This window comes from Camelus dromedarius, chromosome 1, assembly GCF_036321535.1.
Source record: "Camelus dromedarius isolate mCamDro1 chromosome 1, mCamDro1.pat, whole genome shotgun sequence".
Taxonomy (NCBI): Eukaryota; Metazoa; Chordata; class Mammalia; order Artiodactyla; family Camelidae; genus Camelus; species Camelus dromedarius.
This window is the reverse complement of record NC_087436.1, coordinates 79,029,662-79,046,842: the sequence shown is the minus strand read 5'-3', so window position 1 is coordinate 79,046,842 and position 17,181 is coordinate 79,029,662. Positions and strand designations below refer to the sequence as shown.

General features: G+C 34.7%; 2 protein-coding genes across 13 annotated transcripts in view; one reads left to right on the top strand and one right to left on the bottom strand.

Annotated features, from left to right (window-relative positions):
* Window positions 1-7,287, top strand: part of LIN54 (lin-54 DREAM MuvB core complex component) — a 60,858-nt gene extending 53,571 nt beyond the window's left edge. For all 7 annotated transcript variants that reach the window (XM_031433008.2, XM_031433022.2, XM_010983596.3 and 4 more), the window contains exons 10-13: window positions 555-657; window positions 820-957; window positions 4,450-4,652; window positions 6,753-7,287. In XM_031433008.2, coding sequence (XP_031288868.1) covers window positions 555-657; window positions 820-957; window positions 4,450-4,652; window positions 6,753-6,954 — 646 coding nt within the window. In that variant the 3' untranslated portion in view covers window positions 6,955-7,287. The remainder of the gene's footprint in view (window positions 1-554; window positions 658-819; window positions 958-4,449; window positions 4,653-6,752) is intronic.
* Window positions 7,288-9,454: 2,167 nt separating this feature from the next.
* The window catches only part of THAP9 (THAP domain containing 9), a 22,366-nt gene continuing 14,639 nt past the window's right edge, over window positions 9,455-17,181 (bottom strand). For 4 of the 6 annotated variants that reach the window (XM_010983843.3, XM_064485854.1, XM_064485850.1 and 1 more), the window contains one exon: window positions 9,457-16,558. In XM_010983843.3, coding sequence (XP_010982145.1) covers window positions 14,569-16,558 — 1,990 coding nt within the window. In that variant the 3' untranslated portion in view covers window positions 9,457-14,568. Of the gene's footprint in view, window positions 16,559-17,181 lie in introns of all 6 variants that reach the window. The other 2 variants (XM_031432969.2, XM_031432974.2) reach the window with 1 other exon arrangement.

Sequence of the window (17,181 nt, the reverse complement as noted above, 5' to 3'; positions counted from 1 at the left end):
AGGGGTTAGGGGCATAGCAGTGTGAGACACATGAGGTCTCTGTCCTTACTAGTAAGTTTGATCTTATTTATGACCTTTATATTTGGTCTCCTAAATGAGTAGTTTTTTAAATCGTTGATTAATTTGCTTGTTAGTACTAAAGTAAGAGATTTGATGTGAAACAGTTAAATGAAAGCACTGGTCTTATTTATGGGTGTTTAGAATCCAAAGAAACATGACAGTAGTTCAGGTGAGCAGGTTCCACAGGTATAATATAGCCCATGTTTTTCCTTTTTCATGTTTTTGAAATAACTTACTTTTGGGGCACATGAAATCATGTAGCTTTTGTGCTGAGAGCTGTTACTACTAGAACTTAATTTCTAAACTAAAATTTTAGGAGCTGGTGACTTTTTTGAACCTTGTCATGTGGTTGACAATCAGTATATGTTGTTAACTCTATAAGTAGGTGACTCGAGTACATTTCTAAAATGCTTTACTGCATATACAGTGCTATTAAATAAAATAATTTCTAGTTTTGTGTAACAGTATGACTTACACTGATTTTTATATTCCAGATACTGTGATTGCTTCGCAAATGGTGAATTTTGCAACAACTGCAATTGTACTAATTGTTATAATAACTTGGAACATGAAAATGAAAGGCAAAAAGCAATAAAGGTGATTATTTTTTATTTCATTTTATTTAACTGATAAAAATTTCCAATTTTACCTGGTTTGTCTTGAATGCAAGTATTTTACACAGAAAATTAATTCCCTTTGCAAAGTTTAAGTTTAATCTACTATAACTAACATCGCTTGATGTTTGATCTGTTTTGATAGGCATGCCTTGACAGAAATCCAGAAGCTTTTAAACCTAAGATAGGGAAAGGAAAGGAGGGAGAATCAGATCGACGTCACAGCAAAGGATGTAATTGCAAACGATCAGGATGTCTTAAAAACTACTGTGAATGCTACGAGGTGAGGTGCTGGGTGGGGAAAACAATCTAACCATCTTTTGAAAATAACTTTAGAAAGGGCATACAATAAAAATTGACTTGGAAATTGGGAAATTGACTTTGCTATTGCAGTTTGAAAATGTGCACAGTCAGCCCAAGAGACCTAATTTGAGGGAGGACCTACTTTCTGGCCTCCCAAGCAGGGTTTCAGAGGAGCACTACCTTGGTTTTGTTATTAGAGCTTAGGGTCTCACGAGCTGACTTACCAACTCATAACTCCTTGGTCATTATACCTCAAAGTATGAGAATCACAGCACCAGTTTATTGATTTTCAATAAAAATAACATCAAAGTGGACCGGAAACTCTATAGTAGTGGTTCTCCACTAGGGGTATTACGACCCAGTCTCTTTCCCCCACAGCTTTTTGGAAATATATGTGGATAATAAAATAGCTACACTCCAGGTTGCAGTCCTGAAAGTATAGACTTCTCTTGCCCCATATGCCAATAGTGCCCTGTTGAAGAACACTGCTCTGTGGAAAACTAAGTTATGTTGAGAAGTTTGTGTTGTGAGCATAGAAGTAGCTAAGGAGGAATATGTAATAGCTGGATGAGGTTTTGGTCATTGTGAGGTGATTGCATCCATTTTTACTATTTCGTCACCCCACTCAATTGACTGTTTTGGTTTATTGGTCGGGCTACTTTTCTGGAAAATATGTATTGAAACTATTTTGACAGATGCCATGTAAATCATCTGCTTCTTGTTTCAGACAAAGTACTATATAGTTTATTTTTTTCATTTTCAAAGCTTAAATAAAACAATCTAGTCATGCCCAAGATTAATACTAGAAGACTATTACAGTTTTCTTGACTCACCCAAAACTCTTCACTGACAGTCTTTTGAGTTGAGTCATTACTATTTCTCATCTATTAAATTTTTATTCTTTCAACTTTCATATTCAGAGGGAAATTGTGTTTTTAGTTTTGGCAGAAGGCCTGGCCTTGCACTTGGTGAAGTGATGCCAGCGAAGACGGCGCTCTCCCCAGCCAGGTTTGCTCGGCTCCAGGAGCGAGTGCCTGCGGCTCCATGCCCGCCCTCACCCAGCGTGGCATAGTAGATTTTCTGTACTGTATTCTGTCTGTAGTGAATAATTTCAGAGGGCAAATACTCCTTTCAAGAGGTATAGTAAAGTAACATTTTGTTAGTCCTAAAGTCAACAGGAGTGAAAATTGCATATAATCAAAATTATTTTTGAAAGTCTCTTTAACAATGTCTCAGAGTCCAACAAGTCAGTTTTTCATCCAGTCTTGGGAAAGACTGACTCTTTTGTTTGAACACCTGATGAAATAGTGGCTTCAGTTCATAAACCATGTCATACAAAAATTGTCATGAATATGTAAAAATGTAAGCTGTAAAACCAGGCCCACAAAAAAAAAAGAGAAAATGGAAACTGATATGAAGCTGGGTCAGAAGGGCAAAGAAACCCTTTCTTGCATATGGCATCGAAAAGTCAATATATACTAAGCATATGAAATTCAGACAGACATAAACTAATGATTTCATTGAACCGGTTGACCACTCTGTGAATTAATAGATGTAGAAAAGGCAGCGGACTGGTTGAAATATGTTAGAAAAGAGAAAGCTGCCCTATCTATTATAATAAAATCCTTTACAGTCAGGACATAACAGCATTTAATAAACAATGTGTTGTTCTAAAAGACCAAAATGTGGGAAAATTTGAAATACACTGAACTTTGACTAGCAGTGGCTATTTGACTCACTGTTAATTAGCTGTAACGTCTGACAGTTTGTGTTCATTGTTGGTCTTTTGAATTAAATTGTCTCTTGTGGTCCATTTGGTTTGCATCTGGATAACACATTCATGTTCCTTTCACATGCCTTTCAAGGCTTGTTGATTGAATGAGTGACTGTCCACATCATTTAAATGATCGTGATCATGCCTTCTCTTGTGACCTTTCTCCCCCCTTCTTTTTTTTTTTTTGCCACAAGGGAAGTTGAATTAGCAAAGCTAAATTGATGCCTTGTTATTTTAATTTCTTCCTCCTGAGTTCCTATTAGACATTATTAGGATATACTTTCTTATAATTCTTAAAACTTAATCCGAATTACCATTATTGGTATATCCTCCCCTTCCCCCAGGTTAGGGATTTTCCATTAGACACTTACTAAGTATTGCTTCAGTTGGGTTCCCAGACTGGCCCATAGTAATCCAGTTAACTAAAATGTATCTCCATTTTTCCCCTTGGTAAATGGAGTTTATTAGTGTATTGTAAGAAAGGAACAAGGTAGATGTGTTCATAATACAATGTTTGTATTGCTAGATCCTGTAGAGAGAAAGGACAGTAGGTTTGTTAATTTGTTTAAATTGATCTGGGTTCACTGAAGAAAATGCAGCCAACAAAATATATTAAAATTTACTAGGAGTCTGGGAAATGTAAATTAAAGAGCAATGAAATCTTACTTTACCTCTTCCCCCACGTCAGATTGGTAAATATTAAAAAGAGTTATAATATACATTGTTAGAGGGCATGTGGGAAAGGCTTCATTTTTACATTGCTGATGAGATGTGAGGTGTTATATAGCCTTTTGACAAAACAATCTGGCCGCATCTATAAAACTAAAATACATGTACCCTTTGACCGGTGAGCCCAATTCTTCTAGCTCATAGAAATAAAGGCATAATATATAAAAAATCTTATGCGTTCTTTGTAGAACTCAAGATCTGGCAACAAAATAGGAGAGTGAATGCTCAAATAAAATGTGGCACAGCCATACCAGGGATTACTACCCAGCTGTTTAAAATAGAGTGAATTCAGCCCCTGCCAGATCCCTTGGAGGGAGAGATTCCATGAAGTATAGTGTGAGAAAAGGGAGATGCAGAAAAGTGGGTATCATTTACATAAATGATTATGTAAAACAAACTAAGAAAAAGGAGACTTCTATATTTGTGTTTTTCATTAAATATACACATAGCTTAGATATTTTTACATGAAAGGACACACTGGTTTAATATAAACCATTGAAGTGTTTGGGAAATCTGGAGAGGAAGTTTAGGAAGGAGGAGGTATCAGTAATAAAAAAAAGTCTATGAAATCCCTTTAATGTGATATTGTGTGTGTGTTTGCATACATAGGAGGTTATCAGCATGCTAATGGTTGCTGCTTGAGGTTGCTGGATTCTGAATGACTTATTTTTTAATATTGTAATGTATCACTCATATTTTTTAATAAATAATACATTATTTATATCAGGAGAAAAATCTATAGTAAGGGGCAAATTGATGTGGGAGGCCTCAGACAAACATTGTATATGGCCCAGGATGCCTGACCTGTCCACATGCATAGCTGGCCCCTTTGGTGTTTGTCAGCAAGAGATGCTTCCACTTTATCTTATGTCAGTTGACTAGCTAATTCTATTATCTACTGATTTATAGTCTACTGTACTGATGTCTTTTGGTTTTGATTCGTAAGCTTTGCTTTTGTACATCTTTCAGGCAAAAATAATGTGTTCCTCAATATGCAAATGTATTGGCTGTAAGAATTTTGAAGAAAGCCCAGAAAGAAAGACATTGATGCACTTGGCAGATGCAGCCGAAGTAAGGGTACAGCAGCAAACGGCAGCAAAGACTAAGTTATCCTCTCAAATTTCAGACTTGCTTACTAGGCCAACACCAGCTTTGAATAGTGGAGGAGGAAAGTAAGTCAATATTTTAATATCTTTTTATAGTAAGATATATTCATTTTTGGTAAAGTTTCCTTTCTGGGGCAAAATTGAGCTCATACTTTGGGTTGTTGCAAACCTGACTTTTGCATTTTCTATCTTTAATTACTTGTAAAGGAATTGAAAAGTAAGAGAAAAACCACTGTCAGATGTATTGTACAGTTCTAAAATGTGCAGTGTTGCTTTGGGTCACTGTGCTTAATTTAATTGGGTGTTTCCCTGCTAAAATGAGGTAATTATGTAATTCAACAAACCCTGAAGAAAACCAAAATTTTTATACCACCAGGTTGTGTCTTATCCGTATTTTTGCACATTCTTGCCTTCTCTTGCCTTTTCTGTGCCTTGTGGCGCTTGCTCGACCCTCTTGGAGCACCTCCTACACGCCGCGCTGCTGTAGCTCCGTACTTCCCTGGATTGCCGAGCTCCGGAGCAGGAGGCTGGGGCTTTACGGTCAGGCCGGCCTGAGTTCAGACACGGCCTGTGTTCTGTAATAGTCTGCGACTTTGACAAGCACCTCACCTCTCAGCCTCACCTCGGGTTTTCTTATTCTTCAAATCACCCTTACCACGTGGCTGTGAGGCGTAAACCAAAGGGCCAGTGCAACATAGTTTCCTGACTTGGATTTGTATTAGTTTGTTAGAGGTTAATTTGAGGAATTATCAAGTGGAGTGAGCCTTACAAATGGTATTTTATTTAAAATGCCTAAGTTGAAATAAGCTACAACTTATAAAACCTATAAAAGTAAGGCTTTTGTACAAAATATTTCAGACATTAGTTCTAAAGAACTCTTACAACTGGAATATAATCAGCAAAAGGTTCTTGACTGAATGAAGTGGAAGCGGGCAGACATCTTAATGAGGGGTATGATGGGGTCCTTCCTGGTCTCCTGCTTTCAATAAACCTTCAGAATATGAACTCATCTCCTTGTGGAGATTAAAGATACTGCTAAACTAAAATATTTACAATTAATTTTTCAACTTGGGAAAATGTTTGATATTATGAAGTGTGAAAGAGCACAAAATGATACGTTATGGTCAAAACTAAGTTAAAAAAATGTATAAAAAAAGTTCTACCGGCATGCTAACAAGTTTTTGAGTGGCAAAAATTTGAATTTTTTTTTACTTTCCCGTAGTTTCCAAATATAACATGTACTATTATTATACTGTATTACTTAATTATGTTTTAATACCTTATTGTAATATTTTAATTTTATAATATTTTCTAATTTAAAGTCCTTTTTGTATTTTAAAGATTGCTATAAAACTGTAGCAGCCCAGATCCTTACCCTGTCTTGACATAGTGGACCTTAATTTCAGACTTGTTTTGTTTTGCAGTTTCTATCAGTGACTGCTCTTACAGGTTGTGGAGTTAGTGGTTAGATTAGGGACCCTGATTTTCTCTCTCATAGAATTTAAGACTTAGCTACTTATAGCAAGCCTCAGGATGTATTGCTCTGTTAAGTACTCAATAGTTCAGGTCTTTATGAATGAAATTCCACATATAGAACAGCATTTGGTGACCCCATTGTTTTGTTTTGTTTGTTATCATGAAATAATGCACAAGTCTGGTGTGCTTTTTTGTTTTTTACAAACACTATATGGGACTATGGGAGAGTGCGTTATTTTCTGTGTTCAGGAGATGGTGCTTTCAATGCCCAGTATTATTCATTCATTCAGCAGATACTCATGAAGTGTCTCTGTGTGTTGGGAACTATTCTAGGCAGTGAAGAAACAACAGTAAATGAAACAAAAATTACACTTGTAGAGTTTACATTCATGCATTGGGAGGAAAAATCCAGTCAACATGCAGAATTACATCTTTCAGTTACCAGATAACCTTGTCTAGATAGTAAGATACGTATTTTATATGAAATACTGTATTTTAAAAATATACTCAATAATAAAACCAGATGTTACTTTTTAAAAGCTCTTTAGGATGTGCTTGCGTTTGTTGCAAAAACTGTGACGTTCACTGTGCTTGGTGAATCATGAAAATGTCGACAAATCCCCAGGAGAAAGGGTGTCAGCACTGTTGTTGTTATTCACACCATCTCTCCTTTCTCAAAAATCATTTCAGATTGCCGTTTACATTTGTAACTAAGGAAGTAGCTGAAGCCACGTGTAACTGCCTCCTTGCCCAGGCAGAGCAGGCAGACAAGAAGGGAAAATCAAAGGCAGCAGCTGAACGGATGATACTTGAGGAATTCGGACGATGTTTGATGAGCGTCATCAACTCTGCGGGAAAAGCAAAAAGTGACCCTTGTGCCATGAACTGCTAACTCTTGCACAAAGAATGGTGAATGGAAATGTACGGAAAATTGAAGGTGCAGGGACACTTGATTTTCTGGAAGATAGTTTAACAACTGTTGTATTGTTAATTCAGTCCCTCTGAGACCTGAAATTATAATATTGAAAGAGAAGAAATTTTAAATAAGGAAATTAGTACATTTGAAATCTTAAGTTAAATCTGCTTATGCCCCTTCTAAATTGAATTTTTTCTTTATTGTATTATATAGATTATTAATTTGCTTGGGTTTCTTAAGAACTAGATGTCCTTTCCTTCTGATTCTATTGATAAAGAACAATTATAAATTGCTATAATTTATAGTGTATGGCGTTGTATGACTTTGTTCCAGTAGAAAAAGCCAAAGAAGCATTGGCATTACCCAGTCATTATTTAGTACTAGATCTAGAAAATCAGCAGATAGAGAAGCATTGGCATTACCCAGTCATTATTTAGTACTAGATCTAGAAAATCAGCAGATAGAATGTCTACATAAACAGATTCTTACAAAAAATATTCAAGTGACATTTTGTGTTTACAAATGCACTATCTTTTTAAGAAAAATCAACTTTTTAGAGGGCGGATTCTGGAGTAATATCCTGTTGCCACTTTGGGAATTGTCGGAAGAGGAAGTAATCTTTAGGCACACTTTTAAAATAAAAAAAATTTTTTTTAAAAAAACAAGTGAAGTGTTAAGGGACAGTAAATAATTCTCAAAGGACGGGCAATTTGTTTCCATAATAAGGAGTGACTAGGAAATGCTCTGGGATGTTTCCATTTTCTTTTGAGGAGGTGGTATGTATTTGAAATAATAAATTGTCAAAGTGATTACTGGGTACTATTAAAATGAAAGGCGCATATGAATAGAAGTAAACATATCTTTATTATGTAGTGATAAAGTAGAACCTCACATAATTATCAGGTGTAAATTTTGGCTTGGATGGATAAATAAAGAATATTGAAGCTCAGATGAATTTAGGGAAGGATTTTTGATCTATACAAACAGTTCTCTTTATAGGCTTTTGAACTAAGAGGTTTCAAAACAATATATTATCTTTTACTTGATTTACTCAAATGGTCCTAACAAAGCTTTCAAAATTGTAGTGGGATTTCTTTTTATAAGGGAAGCTTAATATGGCATTATTTTTAGCCAGTGGTTTGGTAAGCTGAAGGTATGAGTGTTTTCATACAATTACTAAAATAATCTAAATCATTTTTGGTAATTCAGAGTTCAAAAGCTTTATGAATTTAAGAGCCTGTTTATAATAGGACTCTGGATTTTATGATGAGAAAAAACCATGTTGGAATTCAGGCATTTTGTTGGTTACCTTAATCCTCAGTAATTATTAGTAAATGATTATTACATTTCCTACAAGGAATCTATAGTTGTATGTATTAAGTGTGTATATATGTTCATATGAACATGCAAGATATAGGCAATAGAAATTAAGTAATCCAAAAGAAGATTCCGTTATTCATTATCTTCCTTTTGAAATTTGGATTTATACAATTATAGTGCAGTAACTTTAAATGTAGATAGTGCAGACATTCTTAGCACCTCAACCTAGTATGTTTAATTAAAATTTGTATAAATGTAAATTAGTGTAAGAGGATAAAATAATATCTAATCAAGTTATTTTTCAAAAAAATTACCACACCTTTTTGGTCTAAATCTGAACTTTGTTCATTTTGTACATATTCTGTGTTTAATTCTAATTGCACCTTTGTGATGTGTATTTATATACAGTGTGCAGAAAATGTTTGTGAAATTTGGATTACAATTGTAGTTATGTATGATGGCATTGCTTGAGAATGTTTTGCTTGTAAAAATTTGAAGGTGCAATCAATCAAATGCTACTAGTTTTTCTGATTTTCAAGAAGCTATCTAAAGTATTAAGCCTTTTTCTTCCTGTGTAGTACTTACTAAACAACTTTTTGTATTTAGGCATTTGCGTCAAATTGCTGAACAAGATTAATATCCACATTAATTCAACAATTTTAAAAGACTATTTGGGGAGGGTTGGGTTTATTATTTTTTAGCTCTATTTACATCCCAAAGTAGAAAGATTAAATTTATATTTACTAGAGCTATTCAAAGAATACACTTTTCTATATTGTAAAAACAGGACAGCAGAGTAAATCAAAAAATAAACATTTATACTATTCTGTAAAAAAAGATTCTGCATTTTTTCTTTAGTAACACTACTTTTAACCATTTAATATGCAAGAAACTTTTAAATAATACCTGATTTTAAGTAAATTTGACATTACTTCTGAAAGCACACAACTAAAAAAGCTGTATCATTCTGCCCAGTTATTAACATAAATTGCTTTGAAATGAGAATATGTCTTCTCTTTTTTCTACTGTTTCTTTTAAAGGCAGAAACTCAGTCTACTCTTTCTTTTAATGTTTGGTATTTTTATGGTGAACACCTTTCTTTAAATTCCTTTTCTCTCAAGAACTAAAAGCAACCTGTAGGTCTTATCTCTGGATTATATGGGAAACAGAAACATGTTACAGGTAATAAAATAAGTGGAGCAGTGACTTTGGGGGAGACTGCTTTAGCTTCCCCATTCTTTGATCTGGACAACTGACATTTTCTCAGTCTTATGTAAAATGTGAATAAAAACGCCATTAGAAAAGTTTTCTATTTTTATTGTTTTATAACACAAATAACTAAGAAATGAATCCGTGTTATGTAAATACAGCTTTCAAAACAGAACCTCCAGCCCTACCTGTGGTCATATTGCATCCCTTAAGTATTTTATATAGGAATTCTGTAGCAGCAACCCAAAGGAGAGGGAAGCCAGTCAGCTAGAAAGCCTTTACTATTAAAATATGACTTAGAACTGTTTTTTTTCCTTGTTTGGACTTCTTTAATGCACATTTTGTCATTATCTATGGACTAAATGTGAGCTTTTTATGGTCCAAATGATTTTATAAATTGTAAGATATAAAGGCTTTAATTAAAAAATTTTTTAGTTTAATGAGAGCATATAAGTCATTTTTAGTTTACTCAAAAGCAGTAAGAAAGTTTAAGTATCTTCAGGGTAACGTTTATTTTATACAGCCACAGACTTTAACATAACTATAATTTATAATTATACTAGTAAGTGAAATCTGACAATAAATAAAAAGAATACATCATGACCAGGTTGGGTTTATCTCAGAAATAAAGGTTCACTCAACATTAAAAAAAAAAAAAAATCAATGTAGTTCAATGTATTGGCATACAAAAGAAAAACCATGTGATCATTGCAAAAACTGCAGAAAATAACCTTTTGAATATACCTACTAGATTGTATGCTTTAAAAGGGCAAATACTGTGGTATGTAAATTATCTCAATTTTTTTCCAAAAAAAGGTGTGGAAAAATCATCTGATGAAATGCAACACACCACTTATGATTAAAAAAAAAACAAAAACAAAAAACTTCAGCAAACTAGGAATAGAAGGGATCCACAACCAAAAGAGCCTACAGCTAACCTCATATGAATGGTGAAGAATGAATGTTTCCCTAAGATTGGGAACACAACACTCCTCCTGAACATTGTATTTAAGGGCACTGTACAATAAGGTCTTTTTATTAAAAAGGCCACAGATGAGAAATGAATAAATATGACAATATCTATTTGTGGATGATGTGATTTCCTATATAGTAAAGTCAAAGGAGCTAGATAAAAAGGTACTAAGACTAGTGAGTGAGTTTTACAAAGTATGCAAAAGTGTATTTCTACACAGTAGCAATGAACATTTAGAAACTAAAATTCTAAAATTATCATTTATAGTAGCACAAAACATGAAATGTAACAAAAGTACATACAAGATCTGTATGTGAAATGCAGAAAACACTGATTAGAAAATCAAAGACAACCTTAAGAAAAAATACGTATATATACACACATCATGTTCATGGATTGGAACATTCAATATTGAGATGTCATTTCTCCTCAAATCTCTAGATTCAACGTTAACTCCAGTCAAAGTCTCAGCAGGGGGTTGTAAAATCAAGCTGATTGTAAAGCTTATATGGAAAGGTGCAACTAGAATAGTCAAACATTCTTGAAAAAAGAATAAAGTTGAGGACTCCTTCCTGACTTCAAGTCTTATATAAGGCTAGTCAAGATAGTGCAGTATTGGTGAAAGACCCACAGGTCAAGGAAACAGAGCCCAGAAATAGATTCATATATATGTGATCAGTTTTTGGCAAGGGTTCATAGGTAATTCACCGGAAAACAATAGTCCTTTTAACAAATGGTGCTAGGATACCCATATGTAAAAAAATATGAACTTACAGTACACACCAAAATTAACCAAAAATGGATCATAACCTAAATGCAAAACCTAAAACTGCAAAATATCGACAAGAAAACATAGGAAAAATCTCTGTGATCTTGCGTTATACAAAGATTTCTTAGACATTAAAGTAAGAAGTAAGCCCTACAGAAAGAAAATTAGTATATTGGACTTATCAAAATTAATGTCTGCTATTCAAAACACTAAAAAAGTAAAAGCTACATTATCTTTAAAAACTGAATGTTGTACACTTTTAACATATAATACTGTACATCAATGATACCTCAGTAAAATAAAAGCCACAGACTGGGAGAAAATATTTGCAAAGCACATCTGATAATGTACTTCTCTGGATAGAATATACAACATTCAATAAGAAACCAACCAACCTTCCAAAATACAGGCAAAAGACTTGAACAGACATTTCACCTAAGATTATGTGAACAGCAAATAAGCCTATGAAAAGATGTTCAGCATCATTAGTCATTAGAAAAATTGGAAATGAAAGCCACAATAAAATATCACTGTACACTTAGAATGTAACTGTACACTTACACATTAGAATGGCTAATTCAAAACAAAACCCTGACAATACCAAGTACTCGGAAGGAAGCAGAGGAACTGGAACTTTTCCTACATTCCTGGTTGAGGTACAACATGGTGCATCACTTTGCAAAAAAAACCACTTAGGGCAGTTTGTTATAAAGTAAAACACACTTCCCATGTGACCCACTGTATGGATTCAACATTTATTATTTATCCACTTATCAGCTAGACATTTAGGCTTTTTCACTTTTTAGCTATTATAATGCTGCTATGAAATCTGTGCACATTTCATTTGGGTATATGCCCTTTCAAGAGAATTGCTGAGTCATATGGTAATTCTATGTTTAACCTTTTGAAGGACTGCCACGCTGTTTTCCAAAGTATGTGCATTCCCACCAACACTGTATGAGGGTTCCAGCTTCACATTCTTGCCAACACTTATTATGTCTTTTTTTATTATAGCCATCCTGGTGGGTGTGAAGCGTATCTCGTGGTTTTGATTTGCATTTCCCAGACGGCTAATGATGTTGAGTACATATTCATGTATTTATAGGCCATTTGTATATTTCCTTTGAACAATGTCTGTTCATAATTTTTTAATCCATTTTAAAAACTGGATTATTTTCCTTTGTTATTGAGTTATAGGAGTTCTCTATATATTCTGGATACAAGGCCTTTATCAGATACATGATTTGCAAAAATTTTCTACAGGCTGTTTCACTTCCACGATGGTAGAAGCACAAGTTTTTAATTTTGATGAAATGCAATTTATTTTGTGTGCCTTATGCTCTTGGTGTCATATCTAAGAAACTATTGCCTAATCCAAGTTTCAAAGATTTACTCTCTTTTATTCTGAGTTCTACAGTTTTACCTCTTACATTGAAGTCTTTGTTCCATTTCGAGTTAATACCTTTGCATGTGCACATCTGGCTATTCCAGCACTATTTGCTGAAAGTAGGAAGGATAAATTTCTGAAAGAAATGTTTGTTTTCTCCAGAGGAAATAAAGAACAAGGGTGCTGGGTAGAAGTTGTAAACTAAATCACCCTAATTAAATATGAACAAATAATTTATTTTAAAAATTTCACTGTCATATCATCATATCAAATAAATCTCACATCAGACTTGGAATACTTTCATTAGGACAAGAGCAATTAACTGTGCTAATGGCAGTGATGGGAAGATTCTTTTCTTCAATGTTTGTCCAATTTATCCAGCACTTAAATAATGCAAAACACTATTTTAACAAATTATAGAATATATAGTACATTAGTCAAATGTAACAGCAAAGAACTTAAGACACTACAGATATGAATCTAGGTTTAAGTAAAGATCAAGTATAAAACTTGGATTTATATAAGCAGTAAGTCAAAGGTGGTGATTTATGAACAGGCTTCCTTTAAGATTTATCCTGGTGCATCTGAACTCATTCTGTTGCAAACAAAACTAAAACCACACTATTTAAACTTCTCAGCAATATCCCTTATATAAAATGTAGAAGAGTACAGCTCTGGTTACACTTCAAAACTTAAGCCTTTGAGGTAGAACAAGCAAAAATACATCAAAATATCCTATTTAAGAAGAATTTCAATTAATAAAACTCAACTTTTAGCTATCATTAATCTTTTACAACTCTAAGTTTCCATCTTAACTATACTTTATGAACATTCACGCAGTAACAGTAAGTAGATTTTTACATACACAGGTGAATAACATGCTGTTAATTCTTTTATCCATTAAAATACTCCAATTTGTGAAAGTTCATATACCTACATGGTTTTCTATTTATCTTTTCAAATCTGGGTGTGAGAGAACGAAGAAAATTGTCCTCGGTATTAGTCTCCATCTTCCGATTATTTAAGCTTCTGCTAAATTTCTGAAAAAATTCATTATGTAATTAAGACAAACTTTTTCATACTCATTGTCTCAACTGATCATTTTTTCCAATTGTATTAATCACATGTTACGAAATGCCATTATTCAACATTCAAAGTATGTTTCATTATTTTAGCCTCCCTGCAAACACAAGTGGACTTCAGAAGTTGAAGTAAAGTCTTCTCATTCTCTGATGAGCACTGGGTTCCTCCAATAGGAGTCAAGAAAGTATCCATTCTATCATTCAAAAGTGGTACCTTGAAGTCCAGGGACAATGGATTGTGAAAATGGTATCACCTATGAAGTCCCCAACATTCCCCAGCTCAGTTGCAGCACAAAACCACCTCATGGCTCACGTGTTTACCTTCTGCCTGATAAAGCATAATTATTTCCATTTCAGGGTACCCCAGCAAGTGGATTTTTGTGGTGTTTGATGTTTAATTCAGTCTAATTTTCAAATCGTATCCTGATTTTCATGTGTAACTAAGGATTATGTTCAAGGTTTGATAGGTATCCTGTTAATATTCTTAAGAGCTGTGAACAAATGCTCTTTTAGGTAGTTTTTATAAAAGGACTCAATGTTTTGGTGGCTCCTCGTTGTCATTCTCTCATTTTTAAAGTATGTCCTGTCAAATTACTCAGTCATATAGTAGTAAATTCAAAGACAGCACCCGTTGGCTGGTCTGTTCCTACTGACTTACTGCTTTCTACATTTTGGGTAACTGAAACGCTGCAAGTCTTACCGAAGTCCAAGCAGATGTGATAATGTGCATAATAGATATTCCAGTAAATCAGAACTGCAAACTTGTCCACTGTGCAGAATGGTCAATTTGTAAAATATGGTAAGTTGAACATTAAAATAAATGTTGACTACTTATTTCTAATAAAAATTTTTAATTTATTTTAGGCCCTTCATTTGAATGGTTACTTAGCAAATGCCTGAATTTACTGCTATTAGCAAAACTTGAACATTTATAATTTGGTAAAGATGACCAGTGTTTCCTTGACAAAGTTTTCATTTCAGTCTTTTCTGAATTGTGTTTTAAAGGGGGCTGAGCTAGATCATTAGCTCTCATCTTTAAGAAACAGATTATTATATCCTTTAGTAACTTTACAAAGTGATTGATGGCACATACTTCTCCATCAAAGAGATGCTCATTTAAATCTACAAAAAGATAAATATGCCCAGAAAGCTCATGTAATATTTTCTGTTGAAGATAAAATTCCCTCTGTTGAGGAGGTAATAATTCATACACTGCCATTCTTGAATGGGTTCTTACAACTCGCTCACAAATATTTACGACTCGGCATAAACTTTCTGAAGGGAAATGCACACCATTCTCCTTTTTAACACATAACAGTGATCCAATTTTAGAGGTTTTGAGATCCGATGTATAGAGTGCACTGATGCAGTCCTCACATGTTAAAAGAGTTGATAATTTATCTGCAATGTAACTAGCACAACAGGTTAGATTTCGCCTATGATCTGACAGGTCTAGTAATGCCTCACTTAGCAAACAGTCAGACCAGTCGCAGCAAATATCCTCTTTGTCAAAAAGAGTCTTTACAATGCTGACACCGTACTGACGCTGAACTGTCCAAAGGGCCAAGTCTGTCCTTCGAGCAATTGAAATGTCAAGGATGCTTACTTCACTTAGAAAAACTTCATCTTGTAATCTGTATCTGGTCTCCACATTATGGTAAGCTTTCTGGAATGCCATGCAGGTAAGGTTAGAAACGGTTACTGATACCTGTCTCAGCAACTTTAGGAATAATTCCAGATGATCTTGACTGAATTTGTAAGTCAGAAGATATGGAAAAGGCATGATTTTGGGGGAAACATAATTTTGGTAGAGCCATTTTAAACTCTCAGCATTAAGCAAAAATCCCAGGAATCCCAATTTTCGCTTACCTTTAATTATTTGATTATTGCTAGTGTCAGCTAATGTAACAAAAATAGTCTTGGCTTCAATTAACACATGGTTAATTTTATTAAAAGTTTCAGGCAAGAGAGGTCCTCTAAATCCCTTTCCATAATAGTTCCTACTATTAAAAATGTCAAACAAATTGTTAATTAAGCGTAAGAAATGGATGGTCCCAGTACAGTTCTGAAAAGGAGGCAGACCTAGAGACAGCAAACATTCCAGTGCGCCCGCCACGCTCTCACTGAAGAGCTGGGCAGCACAATTCAATTTCAGTATGTGGTTTTTCAAATTTGCAAGTTTTCTTGGGATTCTCTCCAGATTCGGTAATTCCTGTTCCTCTAGTGCTACTAACTCCACAAGGTGCTGCCAGTGTGCTGTGCCGTTAAGAAAGTGGACACTCTGAAAATTCTGAAATGCATTCCTTATTAATCTAAGCAAGTGGCAAGAATCAAAGAAGTAGGCAATCTGTTGACTAGAAGATGAAGGATGCTGGAAGGTACACTTCATGTTGTCTCCATCAATATGTATCCCCAACGCTTTTGCCATCTGAACACTGTGAGCTGTAGCATCAGACGTGACAGCCAGAACTGTGATCCCGATGTCACTCAGTTTGCCAATCGTCAGGCGAAGCAACTGAGCGTGCAAATATCCAGACGCCCTGTTTATGAAAAAATAGCCAAGAGGTGTTCTCCAAGGACCAGAAATACCCACTGCCATGAGCAAAACAGTTTCTGAGGCAAGTGGCGTTTCGTCAGCGTCAAGTCTGCCAAGACCGAAGTCCATGAACCCTTGCAAGTGGTGACTGCTGGGGTCCCACTGAAGCTGCTGCTTGAGAGAGACACCTTTTATTATCAGTGAGCAATACTGATATCGCTGGTCTCCATCCTCTACTTTCCGTTGAAGAAAAGAAAAAATGCTACTGTTGAAACCAGGACCAGGTTTGCATTTGGACAACCATCTAGAAAATGTAAAAAATGAAAAATATAAAACACAAGTGAAGAAATTCAAAAAGGGAAAATGCAAAACAAAAACCAAAACAAAAAGGGAAAATGCCTTAAATGGTCCTAAAGTGGCCTCCAATTCCTGTAGAAATAAAGCCAAGTATAAGTAGCCAAATTCTACAGATATTCTCAAGCACATTCATATAGTTACCATGAAATAGTCAGATAATAGAGAAACTCAGAAACGTAGTATTTTAAGACGCAAACATACCACAAAATAATTTTAATTTCTTACTCACTCCTTAAAAGAAGTATACAAGTCAGTTGCCCAGTTTGTTCAAAATGATGTATTTATGATTTAGATCATAATCCAGCCTTACCTGTAAATTCACTGAAATGAGAACACTGTTGAAGGGGAACGAGACTTCAAGAACGTCTAGTACATCTACTCCATTTTACAGATTAGGAAACTGGGATGGAGGGAGAGGTTAAGCCACTTGGCCCATATTATGCTGCTGGTCTTGCATGAATGTGAAAGTCAGCTTTCCTGATATCCTAGTTCAGTGCCTTCCTCACTGCCCCTTACAGTATCAGAATTATGCCCTTTGGGGCAAATAGGTGTCTGCATCGGTCTGCTCCT